This window comes from Crinia signifera, chromosome 11, assembly GCF_055691185.1.
Source record: "Crinia signifera chromosome 11, ASM5569118v1, whole genome shotgun sequence".
Classification (NCBI taxonomy): Eukaryota; Metazoa; Chordata; class Amphibia; order Anura; family Myobatrachidae; genus Crinia; species Crinia signifera.
The window spans coordinates 116,825,440-116,839,264 of record NC_139227.1 but is presented as its reverse complement, the minus strand read 5'-3'; the positions used below and the strand labels follow the sequence as shown (position 1 = coordinate 116,839,264).

Here is a 13,825-nt window from a genome sequence, read left to right as displayed (position 1 = left end):
CTCATATCACTCTGCACCATATTAGATTTACTACCCTCTGCACTGCTTCATCCTTTTATCCTCTGAGTACCTACATCCCTGCAGCTTTAGCACCATCTCTAACCGCAGTTACTGTGGCTTGCTATCATTTAAAACCATAAAAACGATTGTTACCTCCTACTCTTATTATACCACAATGTGTTAAGTATCTCTACAAATGTCTGCGGAGAGATCTTGACCCTTAGTATCTGGTCAAATTGGATTTACATGTGATCAAAGCCATCTACTGCAGTGGATGTACAGGTTCTCCAAGTGTATCAGTTAAGAATGATATACTGATTTTTTTTTTTTTACTTTTATTTAACCGTACATGTCATTGTTGTTATTACGGTTATTTACGTTAGTTTCATTATTGATTCCTAACGCGCTCTATACCAAAGATGGGCCACCTACTGTAATCCAAGCTTGGCTGAGCACCACGAACGATGTCAGTAAGAGACATCGGGAATACTAAGGAATGCACAGTCCTGGTCTAGAACTTCCCTTATCTACATAGAATACAAAATGACCAAGGGCATTCTGTAAAAGTTAAGAATGTTGGATCTCCGTTGGCCTGCCCCATCTCCCTCATCTCTTTCTAAACTGTTGCCCTCTTTACCTCCTGCAGGCGTAGAGCAGCCCAAAAATGTCCCTGATATCGCAGACACTGAAGAGAAGCGGTCTCAGATCAGTGCAGACAGTGGCTTGAGTGTCACGTCGGGATCTCAGGTAAACAAGACCGCTGTCTACATCAGCCAGTTATCTCGCCGGAGGTTTGTGGGATGTAACGTTGATTGGTAGTCATGACCCTTGGTATTTTCTTCGGCAAAACAATGATGTTCTTTCATTAGTACGATGAGGCTTGGGCGAGACTCCGCTTGTCTCACTGGATGGGTTGTTTGTTTTTTCTTCCTTTGCCTCCGGAAGCAGCGAAGCGATTTGGATGGTGTCAGTACGGGACCTTCCATCCTCATACGAAGCAGCAGTCAGGACTCTGAACTCAGCACAGTGGTAGGATCAGAGCATGCTTCACGATTCTGTGTTAGGGGAGGAAGGGGGGTAGTTAGTTAGGGGTGATGTGATGTGATGGTCAAAGGACAAACTTGTTTTTCTACATATAGCAGCTGTATCAATCTTTCCTTACAGGTCAGTAACAGCTCCGGGGAAACACTGGGAGCAGATAGTGATCTGAGCAGCAATGCTGGGGACACGTTAGGAGGACCAGGTGGAGGAAATCTGTCGGGATCCAGAGCTGCGGTGTCTGACAGTGAGATTCAGATGAGCTCTCTCACTGGAGCCATATTTGTAAGCATGGTACTAATAGGTTTGGTGTTTTACAAATATTTAAATTTTTTGGAATGTCGGTTGACCTTTCCAGACTACCAAGTGTCCTAGCTCTTTCTATACCAACCAGATTGCACTGAAAACTCGGATAAGTGCCGGGTCGAGATAAGGTGTGATGTGACAGTAGTACTTGCAAATGGACAGGGATAAAAATGGAGTGACATCATTGGAACATAGGTTACAGGACCACTCAACCTAAATTGCAGCAGCAGTCTGGGTGATGGTCTTTATCCCTGTCTTCTGCAAAATTCCTTTGTCTGTTGAAACACACTGTAGCTAACATTCAGACTAACATAGATGATGGGGAAATACAAAATAAGAACCACAAGTATAGCTACAGCTGCTGTAGGGGGAGGGTGTAAAGCTCCCGAACATATGATAAATAAAGAAAAATAAATACAGCGCTCGGGTTTGACTGAATAATTGAAACTAATACATGTGCAAATGCATACAATGTACATATACATTTATTATACAATCAGAACACCCATATAATGTATGAAAAAAATGTGAGAAAGAAGAAGGGTTCAGAGGGCGCTAAGAGTAAATACAGAAATGTATATGAAAAAATAGTTAATAAAAATTGCCCAACAAGCATAACATCGTAAATATAAAGTAAAGTATAATTCAATGCAGCATTGGATGAGTTTCGTTCAGATATTTGATGGTTACAATCATCAGGAAGGAATACAGGGCCCAACGCGTTTCGTCATTTCAATGACTTCATCAGGGGCAGTGAGAACGGCAAATCAATTGAGCGATAAATACAGAATTTGTCAAGGATGTAGGTTTCCTTTTGGGTTTTTGAGACAAAGATCCAATATAGGTAGTTCCAAGTTATATATATATATATGTGTGTGTGTGTGTGTGTGTGTGTGTGTGTATATGTGTGTATATATATATATATATATATATATATATATATATATATATATATATATATACACACAAATAAGGGATGGAATAGGTGCGCTGACACCTGCAATTAATCAGGACACTCAGAAATAGGTGATTGCACAGTCTCTTATTTTGGAATGAAGCACTTGTCCCCTTTTGCGGACCGCTGCTCCCTTTCGTCGAATAGTGCAGTATTGTCAATTGTATTTTAATAAAGTTAAAACCACTACAATGTACGACATGCGTACCAAAGTAATCCTCCGTGGTGGACTGTACACCACTTGGTGTTAAATAGAATCCACACTGGCAACACACCAATGAAAATCTGGACCCACTCAGTGCACTCACGGTTCTCCCGGCTCGGGCACCGCCTGTATATTGCTGCGGCACTCGGCACAGTTCTCGTGTCCGTCTCTACTTGTCTCCAAATTGCATCAGTCAGGCCACGACCCTACGCGTTTTGTCAGAGACTTTGTCAGTGGGCACATCTCCAGGAGGCAGCACACGTGGGCACATCTCCAGGAGGCAGCACACGTGGGCACATCTCCAGGAGGCAGCACACGTGGGCACCTCTGCAGGAGGCAGCACATGTGGACACCTCTGCAGGAGGCAAACCCCTGATGCAGTCCCGGTAGGGGAAAAACGCGTTGGCCACTCCTGTTTGCTATCTTCAAATGTTTGAAATACATGAAAAATACATCAATGCTGCCTGGAATATTACCATCGATGTTTGAAAAAGAGACTTCCATTGTATGCTTCTAAGTAAAGTGAAGGTATAAGGCTCTATTGATCTAATTGCCCCCCCCCCATCGGGCAGCTTTGCATCCCCCATAGAAACCTATGGGTGTGTTGGCCGGCGGTGGCGCAGAGGGATCGCAGCAGGGTTTGGAGATTCCTGTTGTGGTCCTTCCTGATACATTTGGGGGATACTTAATTTTTTAAGCTAACCCCCGGCTGTTTTCTGGGATTTATCCGCAAATATAGAATGATAAATGGGCCCCTAAGTCCATCCCCTTCTATACAACAAGATCAATTTGACCAGGTACATTTGTCCTATAGTGGTTAAGCTGATACTACTAAGAGATGATACTACTTATCTGTCTACTTGTCTCAGTGCAATTCTTTTGGACTTGTCTGTGTGTTCCTCTGTATCTCTCCTCCAATTCCAGTCACTTATCACATTGATATTCTAAGCTCTTCTTCCTCGTTATCTGCACAACAGGGAAAGCCCCAGGTGCTGCGTCCTGGAGAGAAAGACAGCGCTCTCAGCCCAGGACGTCCCCCACAAGATGACAGCCAGCGCATTTACCTTTATGAGGGACTTTTGGGTAAGAAACAGAATTGGATACATTCATTTAATTTTTTTTTCTGGTGGAATTCTGACTGATCTGTCCATTGGTTTTAGTTTGTGGTGAATAAACATATTTAGTTTGATCATTTTTATCCCATCTTGTTCCAGGATTCAGTATAAAATCCCGGCGGTCGGGATCCCGGCGTTCAAAATCCCGACGCCGAAATCACGACAAGGGGGGGACGTGGATCGCCCCCCCCCCCCTGCGGGCTTGCTGCGCTCGCCACACAGCGGGCCCGGTGCCTCGCTACGCTCGGCACGCTAATTTATTCTCCCTCCAGGGGTGTCGTGGACGGGATTTCGGCGGTCGGGATTCTGAACGCCGGGATCCCGACCGCCTTGTTCCATTGCCTGCTCCTTGGATGTGTGGGTGGATCGCACGGGTCGTTCTTGTTCAGTTGAGAACCCTGTTTTCATTTAGTTGATGCCCAAGTTCGTGGTTAGTTTGTGCCCCTCATTTGGCCTTGAAGAAAGGGACAGATCAGTCAGAGGATCCATCCCTATGTTATACCCCCTTTTACACCAAATTCCAGGCTACGACCCGGTCTTTGGAACATGGTTCCAAGCCAGGTCGGATCCGGGATTTGCACAGTTTACACTGCAGTGCTGACCTGCGGTGTAAACCGGGGTGGTGCTTGGAGATGACCTCTCCAAGCACCGGGACTGCCGATCACCCGACCGGGACCGCCAATCGTCGTTTTGGGCCCAGTACCCCCCGCCCCCCCCCCCCCATCCGTGAGGTGAATAGATGCTTCACACAGGCATCCATTCACCTCCTCCCTGCCTCCAACCTCCATACTGACCATTGCTGTAAACGGGAGCATACCCATGTACACTGCCCACTACCCAGGTCCTGTCCATGTTCCACCCTGGTCAGGACCTGGGTAGAAGTACCGTGTAAATGTACACAAGTTGACCCCTTTTACACTGCCGTTGACCCAGGTTTTTTTGGCGGTGTAAAAGGGGCATTAGAGTCTAGCATAGTAATAAGCATGGTTCTAGTCTGTGCTGCAGTGATACTGTTTTGCCTTTCAGGAAAAGCACAATAGTTTGTTTTCCCAGTGGTAAATAATGGAATGTTTTTCTCTACAAGGACCTCATGGAAGCCGCCAGTACTATGCCGCAGTGATTTTGCTTTGTTGTACATTCTGACTAAGTAACCTTGCTTGAGTCGTCTCTCTAATAACCTTCTCTTCTGCTCTGGAGACCTGTATGTGACTACACCTTCTGCTTACCGATTGTTTCCTGGCTGTCACGAGATCTGTGTGACACTTGCTGCACGGATCTCCTACGTACAGTGGCGGCGCTCATTGTAGGCTGAACCAATGTTCTTGAATACTGTTTGTGACTCTGTATGGTCACCTCCCAGTGATTCGATAGAATGAATATTGGTTCAACTTATGAAGCATCTGAGTCCACTGTGTGTAAGTATGACTGTGTAACACTGCCTTACCCTTCTCTCTCCTCTCATGCTGCGTTCTGCTGTGGTCTGGCTTTGTACAGGAAGAGATAAGGGTTCAGTCTGGGACCAGCTTGAAGATGCAGCGATGGAAACCTTCTCGCTCAGTAATATATCCTTCATGGGCTAGCTAGCTTACTGCCATGGCGAGTGTGTGTGTGTGTGTGTGTGTGTGTGTGTGTGTGTGATCGGTGCCTGTTCCTGCACTTCTATACTGATGCTACCCTTCCATTGCCTTCTATCAATGACCTGTCTATGACATTAGCTGCCTGTGGTCTCTTGGGTTCTGGTTTGATGTTTATTCGGTGGGCATGTGCATCTGAAAGTATTGGGTTTGGTGGCAGAGCAAGGGAATACTACAGTGGAACTGTTTCGGCATGCTGTGGATCATGGGATATACTGACCCTCAAGGTGCCCACACATGATAGATATTGGATCCATACGATATCTATCCAATGTTCACTTGAAATCCTGATCATGGCCACACACAGAACGATTGAGTAAACGATGATCGTTCTGTGTGTCCATGATCGGGGGGATGTATGTGATACCGGTGTCTTTTATAAATGTAGAAGATTTATATTGTACAACCTGTATTATGTGTCCCCTAAATTGGGGAAAAGTCTAAATTGTCAGCATTGTTTGCCATAACAAAAAGCAGGACTGCACTATTATATCCTATATTCTTAAAGGCTAACGCTGCTCTTCACCTCTATGGGGGGAATTCAAGCGTTCTGCGGCCACTAGATGGCACCCAACGAAGCAATTCAAGTTTTGCGCGGTTCAGCTTCTCACAGCTGCCAGCGCTGACATTACTGGTGTAGTTCTGTCATTTTGACAGACTGGGAACAAATCTAGCAAAGCTTTCAGAGGTAATTTGCTTCATTGCGTACATCCCTGTGAGACACGTACAGTTGATTTACTCTCCTGCCCTAGCACTTTGGGTGAATTAGCGGATCAGACAGCGTGAAACACAGAACCAGTGTCTATGCAGGCTGACGTTTAAAGGGCCTCGGAGAAAATATCACACTAGCGGTAGGTGCTGGCTTCAAAATGGCAATAGGTTCTTAAATCAGTTTACGGAGCGCTTCCTTCTCAAGGGTGACTCCCGAAAAGTAGAGGCCTGCTTATTAGTCAGCAAATGTAGTCTTCCCAAATATCTGCAAGTTGTAGCTAGATAACTGGCTTTATCTCTTAAGTTGTCCAGTATAACGGCTGGGAACCAATGTAAACTGATGGAAGGGTAAACCTGTGCATGTCACCTTGTTATAGTGGAAACAATGCTGGACTGTATATATATATATATATATATATATATATATATATATATATATATATATATATTACACTAATATCAGGAGAGCACAGGTACTGCTAATTAGCCCAATCCTGATCACATCTGTTTTCCTGCTGCATCTCTAAAACCTAATATTTTGAACTTAAATCAGGTTGGCGGAAAAGTGAACACAAATGTAGAGAGTGTGTGTTCTTATCGCAGGTTTATATTTGACATAACGTGTATGACTTGTGTGTGCGCATGCAAAATAGTTAGCGACCGGCGTGGCATGTGCATGCTATGAGTATACGTCCGTTCTGCTCTAAAGCCGGACTGTGTTTCAGGTAAGGAACGCTCTACACTCTGGGACCAGGTGCAGTTCTGGGAAGATGCTTTCCTTGATGCTGTGATGCTGGAGAGAGAGGGAATGGGTATGGACCAAGGCCCTCAGGAGATGATTGACAGGTGAGACATCACCGTTACCCGGCGCTTTATGATTGGCCTGTGCTCTTGCAGACTGACGATTGGATGCTGTTCTTTTGTGAAGGTACTTCTCTCTGGGGGATCACGACCGGAAACGCTTGGAGGATGATGAGGATCGGCTCCTGGCAACTCTTCTCCATAATATGGTGGCCTTTATGATTATGGTGAAGGTACGGTTTACTGCTTGGTGTTGGTCATCCTCTGGTGTCATTCATGTGTTCAAAGGATCACGTACAGTATGTCATTGACACATCTTTTGCTGCTGATCGCAAGTCTGCGACTTTATGCTACAAGCCCGCAGTGCCCCATTCGGGGGTAGGGCTTGGGCGACATCGGCTACAGAAATGAGACTGTCGTTCTAAGTGATCGGACGGTTACTCAGCTGGTCTATGTTAACGGCAGTGGACAGCGCAAGCAAGCAGGAGGCATCTAATAACACAGGACGCCTCCTGCAGCATTAGCGTATTTGCACACAGCGGCTGCGTCTGCTTTGTCCACTTCTGTTCCACATTCTGAGAACGACATCTGGCTTCTTCCTCATCCAGGTCAATAAAACCGATATCCGGAGGAAGGTTCGTCGTCTTCTGGGGAAGTGCCACATTGGTTTAACGCACAGTCAGCAGATTAACGAGCTGCTGGACAAAGTAACAGACCTGGTAAGATGGGATTTGCGTTACTCGTTCAACAATCCGTGCAATCCAAGACTAGACTGGTACAAGGGTGGTGTGTTATAGAACCCTTTGTTCTCTTGTACCCGTTCCACGCTTTCAGTATCAGGGTGCTGCAAAATGTAGTGTTCTCAAAATGAACAATGTCATTTACAATGTAGAATGGCCGTGATCTCAGCATTCGCCCAAGTGGAAGTCGTCATATCAAGAAGCAGACGTTTGTGGTGCATGCTGGGACCGACACTAGCGGAGACCTGTTCTTCATGGAGGTGAGTGTAAAGGTTCTGTGGCAGATATTCCGTTACTATACAGCTGTTTATTAACGTTCTCCGAGGTATTCCGGCTGTTTATCCACCTGAGCTGTTCTTAAGTATCCACTTCACCGGCTCATTGTGGTCCTCAAAAAAAATTCCCGGCACCTGTACTCTGATGACAGCTTCTATGGGTCGCTTCGACAACAGCCCATAGAAGGGAAATCCCAGTCCCGGCACCTGTACAATACAGATGACAGGCACCGGGACCAGTGCATGCTCAGACCCCGAATTTTATGGGTTGCCACTCATTAGCCCATAGAGAGGCATCCCAGAGGGAGGGAACAATGGGACTGCCTTGGTGACTGACTGGTCAGACTTCCAATAGGAAGACACTGCCAGTCACAATGTAGCCAGTGTAGTCTCATGGACATTTGGACTACAATCCAACCGTTGTCAGTAGAATGCGGTGTTCCGGTTAGAGCGTTAACAGTATTCCTTCCACGTCCTGTGTCACAGCCGGTATCCAGTCGATAAATCGACAGTTAAAAGATATAGGGCGGTAATGACTGTGCTATGGACCAACTGGGGTGAAGGTTGCAGCTGGGTGTAGGGGTACACTACAATACTCAAAGAAACAAATGGGGGTTTAAACCCTGCGCTCCACTTTCACCTACAATTTCATAGAACTCCAAATTTTGTAATTGAAAGTTAAAACATGTAGTAAGTTCTCTTATGAATAAAGTATGTAACTTGTAATACACTATAATATAAAGATGGTTTATTCTGGTATATTTAAAGCCAAACTACACATACAAATGTTAATTAAAATATACAATTTCTATACACATCTAATACCGGTCAGTGCCGGATGTGTTCTATGAAATTGTAGGTGGAAGTGGAGCGCACACGTTACACTAATTTAGGGTCCATGTGATGAAATGTACAAATTGACACCAAACTAAAAAAGGGAAAAAAAAGGCGATTTTACAGATTGAATGATGCCCCTTTGTTATAGGACAGGGGTAGAGAATACCCCTCCTCAGTGGAAGATCTACACGCTCTGACCTCTCTTAATCTTCCAGGTTTGCGACGACTGCATCGTATTACGCAGCAACATTGGAGCAGTGTATGAGCGCTGGTGGTACGAGAAACTCCTCAACATGACCTATTGCCCCAAGACAAAAGTGCTCTGCTTGTGGCGGAGAAATGGGCAAGAGACGCAGCTCAACAAGTTCTTCACTAAGAAGGTGAGTTCTGGAGGGGAATAATAGGCTTCGCCATCATTGTACTAATATAGAAAAACCTTCTTAGCACTTGCACCTAATGAAAACTGAGGCTCCTGCCGTTGCAGGGTATATAGGGGGAGGAGCTACAGCGCTATTTAAGATTTCAGGTGTCTGCACCAATTACCAGCCTGTGAGACACTGCTAGCGCCAGGCAACTTTCTAGCGTTTTTTCGTTGTAATTTTTTTTTACAGTTTCTTGTATCATAGATGCAGCATCGGTAGACTGCAGACTAATTTGATATGGCAGGTTTATGTATCTGTGTGTGACTGAGTCTTTGACTCTGTATACAGAATCAAAGACTCGGTTGCACACTGAGACGACTCTACAATGTAGCAGCAACAACTACCCCCCCCCCATGTCAAGTTCCAGTGTGCTTCTTATAGACTCACTCCCCCACAGATAGACAAGCGCTGCACAGTGTTCTGCTGTGTCCTAGACCCTTATTCAGATCTGATCGCAGTACTAATTTTTTCTCAAAATGGGCAAAACCATGTGCACTGCAGGTGGGGCAGATGTAACAGGTGCAGAGAGAGTTAGATTTGTGTGAGTTATTTTGTTTCTGTGCAGGGTATATACCGGCTGTGTTATTTTTACACTGCAATTTAGATTTCAGTTTCAACATACCCCACCCAAATTTAACTCTCTCTGCACATGTTACATCTGCCCCACCTGCAGTGCACATAGTTTTGTCCATTTTGAGAACAAATTTGTACTGCGATCAGATCTGAATAAGGGCCCTAGTGACATCGCCTTGCAACTAAGACGCATTTTCCGCAAATACAGGTGCCCGACTCTAGCAGTTGCATGGGATCAGGCTCCTGACTCGCGCTGCATAGCGTCAGCATATAATTTTTAAAAAGCCTATAAGTAAATGTTGTGTTTTCTTGTTCTCCGCTATACTCCAGTGTCGTGAGCTGTACTACTGTGTAAAGGAGAGTATGGAGCGAGCAGCAGCCCGGCAACAAAGCATTAAGCCAGGTGAGTCAAGCTTCACCCATACACACCTTCCTTTATAAAAAGTCTGTAATTTTTTTTTTTTTTTTACTTGGACACGATAGGATAATCATTCAGCCAATGAGACCTCTGTTCTGAGTGATGATCGTTCAGTGTTTGAACTTTGAATGGTCATTCACAGCCTGAAAACTTGATCATTGGGTTTGGTCTAGTCTTAAAGCATGTCCAACCCACTGTCATTCAGTCGCCTCGAGGTGGTGGGTGGAGCTTGCCTCTACACATATTGCAGTGTGTATGTGTATTCAGATTACTGGGCCATTGCCCCACCTCTTGTCTGTGTAGGCTGCACTATCCTGCAAGGGGTGAAAAGGGTATAGCGATACAGAGATCAATTCTTGGGCCAGCCCTGGGGCAGGATAACTGGTGATATTTAGCTAAGGTGCTAGTGAGCAGGGCAGGGATATCCACCATTGAATAAATATGCCAGCTCCAGGTTAGAGGGACAGTGCAGGAGGATTGATTTTATTTTGGGATAATTGACCGCACCTCGCTGTCCAGGGACTCCCCAGACCTCTCACCAAGGCTTCTTTGGAAGCCTCTGGTGGGGGCGTATCAGGAGTTAGAAAAGTGTTGAGATTGGTGAAAGCTGTGGATTTTTATTTTCCAGAACCGGAGGGAATTGTTCTCTCTGATCTGTGCGGTCAGTATCCTGAGACTTCTCTGACGTGATCAATCGTTCATCAGACCCCAAAATAAACATGGACCAAATTGCGAACTATGGAGACTTGTAAACTGCATTTAAACTGCATTGTTCCTCTAGACTTTGAGGCAACTTTTGCACCATTAATTATGGTCCTGAGTGTCAGATTAAGAAACTCTTGTTGCCAGATAACTATTTCTGATGGTGCTGTGCAGTTGGCCAGTACGGCAATGTGTATGGCCATACCTGTATTTCCGGTGGTGCTGGGCTGCTGGCCGGTACTGCAATGTGTATGGCCATACCTGTATTTCCGGTGGTGCTGGGCTGCTGGCCAGCATTGCCTGTGTGTACGTGTGTGTGTGTGGCCATAAAATTAGAACAGCGATGATTTATAATCTGTTAATTTAGAAGACAGCTGTCATCAGCCTAAATACACAATCCTCTTCCAAGCACAATAACCGCCGGTCCCCATTTGGTCTCTCAGCTATGTGGTCAGACCGGATTGGCCTGTGCTAGGTTCTGGTTTCCCTCTGTTCATTTTAAAACAAGAGGGGTCAACAATAGTTTCTTTATTGGTGTTTTTTTTTTAAATATATATATAATTGAAGATCAGGTGTAGGCAACCAGTGGAACCACACATCCCAGCAAGCCCTGCCAACATTTTGGTATACCCGAACTGAATTGTGGAAAGGCATTCTGGGTGTTATAGTTCCACTGCAGCTGGAGTGCCACAGATTTATTACCGCTGCCGTAGATCCATTGCGTGTTACAGGGCACTGGGAGGTGGGGGGGCTATTATATGGTCACATTTACCCGGCTCGTTGTGTTAGGTCATGGGTTCTATCCCCACCATGTGTTATATATACGGGGCAGTATGGATGGTGTAATGGTTATAGCATTACTGCCTCACAGCACTGAGGTCATGGGTTCTATCCCCACCATGTGTTATATATACGGGGCAGTACGGATGGTGTAATGGTTATAGCATTACTGCCTCACAGCACTGAGGTCATGGGTTCTATCCCCACCATGTGTTATATATACGGGGCAGTACGGATGGTGTAATGGTTATAGCATTACTGCCTCACAGCACTGAGGTCATGGGTTCTATCCCCACCATGTGTTATATATACTGGGCAGTACGGATGGTGTAATGGTTAGCATTACTGCCTCACAGCGCTGAGGTCATGGGTTCTATCCCCACCATGTGTTATATATACGGGGCAGTAAGGACGGTGTAATGGTCAGCATTACTGCCTCACAGCACTGAGGTCATGGGTTCTATCCCCACCATGTGTTATATATACGGGGCAGTACGGACGGTGTAATGGTTAGCATTACTGCCTCACAGCACTGAGGTCATGGGTTCTATCCCCACCATGTGTTATATTGTTATATATACGGGGCAGTACGGATGGTGTAATGGTTAGCATTACTGCATCACAGCACTGAGGTCATGGGTTCTATCCCCACCATGTGTTATATATACAGGGCAGTACGGATGGTGTAATGGTTAGCATTACTGCCTCACAGCACTGAGGTCATGGGTTCTATCCCCACCATGTGTTATATATACGGGGCAGTATGGATGGTGTAATGGTTAGCATTACTGCCTCACAGCACTGAGGTCATGGGTTCTATCCCCACCATGTGTTATATTGTTATATATACGGGGCAGTACGGATGGTGTAATGGTTATAGCATTACTGCATCACAGCACTGAGTTCATGAGTTCTATTCCCCCCATGTGTTATATATACAGGGCAGTACGGATGGTGTAATGGTTAGCATTACTGCATCACAGCACTGAGGTCATGGGTTCTATCCCCACCATATGTTATATATACGGGGCAGTATGGATGGTGTAATGGTTATAGCATTACTGCCTCACAGCACTGAGGTCATGGGTTCTATCCCCACCATGTGTTATATATACGGGGCAGTACGGACGGTGTAATGGTCAGCATTACTGCATCACAGCACTGAGGTCATGGGTTCTATTCCCCCCATGTGTTATATATATAGGGCAGTACGGATGGTGTAATGGTTAGCATTACTGCCTCACAGCGCTGAGGTCATGGGTTCTATCCCCACCATGTGTTATATTGTTATATATACGGGGCAGTACGGATGGTGTAATGGTTATAGCATTACTGCATCACAGCACTGAGTTCATGGGTTCTATTCCCCCCATGTGTTATATATACAGGGCAGTACGGATGGTGTAATGGTTAGCATTACTGCATCACAGCACTGAGGTCATGGGTTCTATCCCCACCATGTGTTATATATACGGGGCAGTATGGATGGTGTAATGGTTATAGCATTACTGCCTCACAGCACTAAGGTCATGGGTTCTATCCCCACCATGTGTTATATATACGGGGCAGTACGGATGGTGTAATAGTTATAGCATTACTGCCTTACAGCACTGAGGTCATGGGTTCTATTCCCCCCCATGTGTTATATATACAGGGCAGTATGGATGGTGTAATGGTTACATTACTGCCTCACAGCACTGAGGTCATGGGTTCTATCCCCACCATGTGTTATATATACGGGGCAGTACAGACGGTGTAATGGTTAGCATTACTGCCTCACAGCGCTGAGGTCATGGGTTCTATCCCCACCATGTGTTATATATACGGGGCAGTACAGACGGTGTAATGGTTAGCATTACTGCCTCACAGCGCTGAGGTCATGGGTTCTATCCCCACCATGTGTTATATATACGGGGCAGTATGGACGGTGTAATGGTTATAGCATTACTGCCTCACAGCACTGAGGTGATGGGTTCTATCCCCACCATGTGTTATATATATGGGGCAGTACGGACGGTGTAATGGTTAGCATTACTGCCTCACAGCACTGAGGTCATGGGTTCTATCCCCACCATGTGTTATATTGTTATATATATGGGGCAGTACGGATGGTGTAATGGTTATAGCATTACTGCATCACAGCACTGAGGTCATGGGTTCTATCCCCACCATGTGTTATATATACAGGGCAGTACGGATGGTGTAATGGTTAGCATTACTGCCTCACAGCGCTGAGGTCATGGGCTCTATCCCCACCATGTGTTATATATACGGGGCAGTACGGACGGTGTAATGGTCAGCATTACTGCCTCA

The 13,825-nt window shown here is 45.5% G+C and overlaps 1 protein-coding gene across 37 annotated transcripts in view; it reads left to right on the top strand.

The window, feature by feature from the left end:
- Window positions 1-13,825, top strand: part of MADD (MAP kinase activating death domain) — a 101,199-nt gene that overhangs the window by 74,145 nt on the left and 13,229 nt on the right. For 9 of the 37 annotated variants that reach the window (XM_083164431.1, XM_083164425.1, XM_083164429.1 and 6 more), the window contains 11 exons: window positions 647-747; window positions 949-1,029; window positions 1,165-1,323; window positions 3,482-3,587; window positions 5,114-5,176; window positions 6,690-6,810; window positions 6,893-6,998; window positions 7,374-7,484; window positions 7,658-7,765; window positions 8,833-8,997; window positions 9,943-10,015. In XM_083164431.1, coding sequence (XP_083020557.1) covers window positions 647-747; window positions 949-1,029; window positions 1,165-1,323; window positions 3,482-3,587; window positions 5,114-5,176; window positions 6,690-6,810; window positions 6,893-6,998; window positions 7,374-7,484; window positions 7,658-7,765; window positions 8,833-8,997; window positions 9,943-10,015 — 1,194 coding nt within the window. Of the gene's footprint in view, window positions 1-646; window positions 748-945; window positions 1,030-1,164; window positions 1,324-3,481; window positions 3,588-5,113; window positions 5,177-6,689; window positions 6,811-6,892; window positions 6,999-7,373; window positions 7,485-7,657; window positions 7,766-8,832; window positions 8,998-9,942; window positions 10,016-13,825 lie in introns of all 37 variants that reach the window. The other 28 variants (XM_083164415.1, XM_083164400.1, XM_083164432.1 and 25 more) reach the window with 7 other exon arrangements.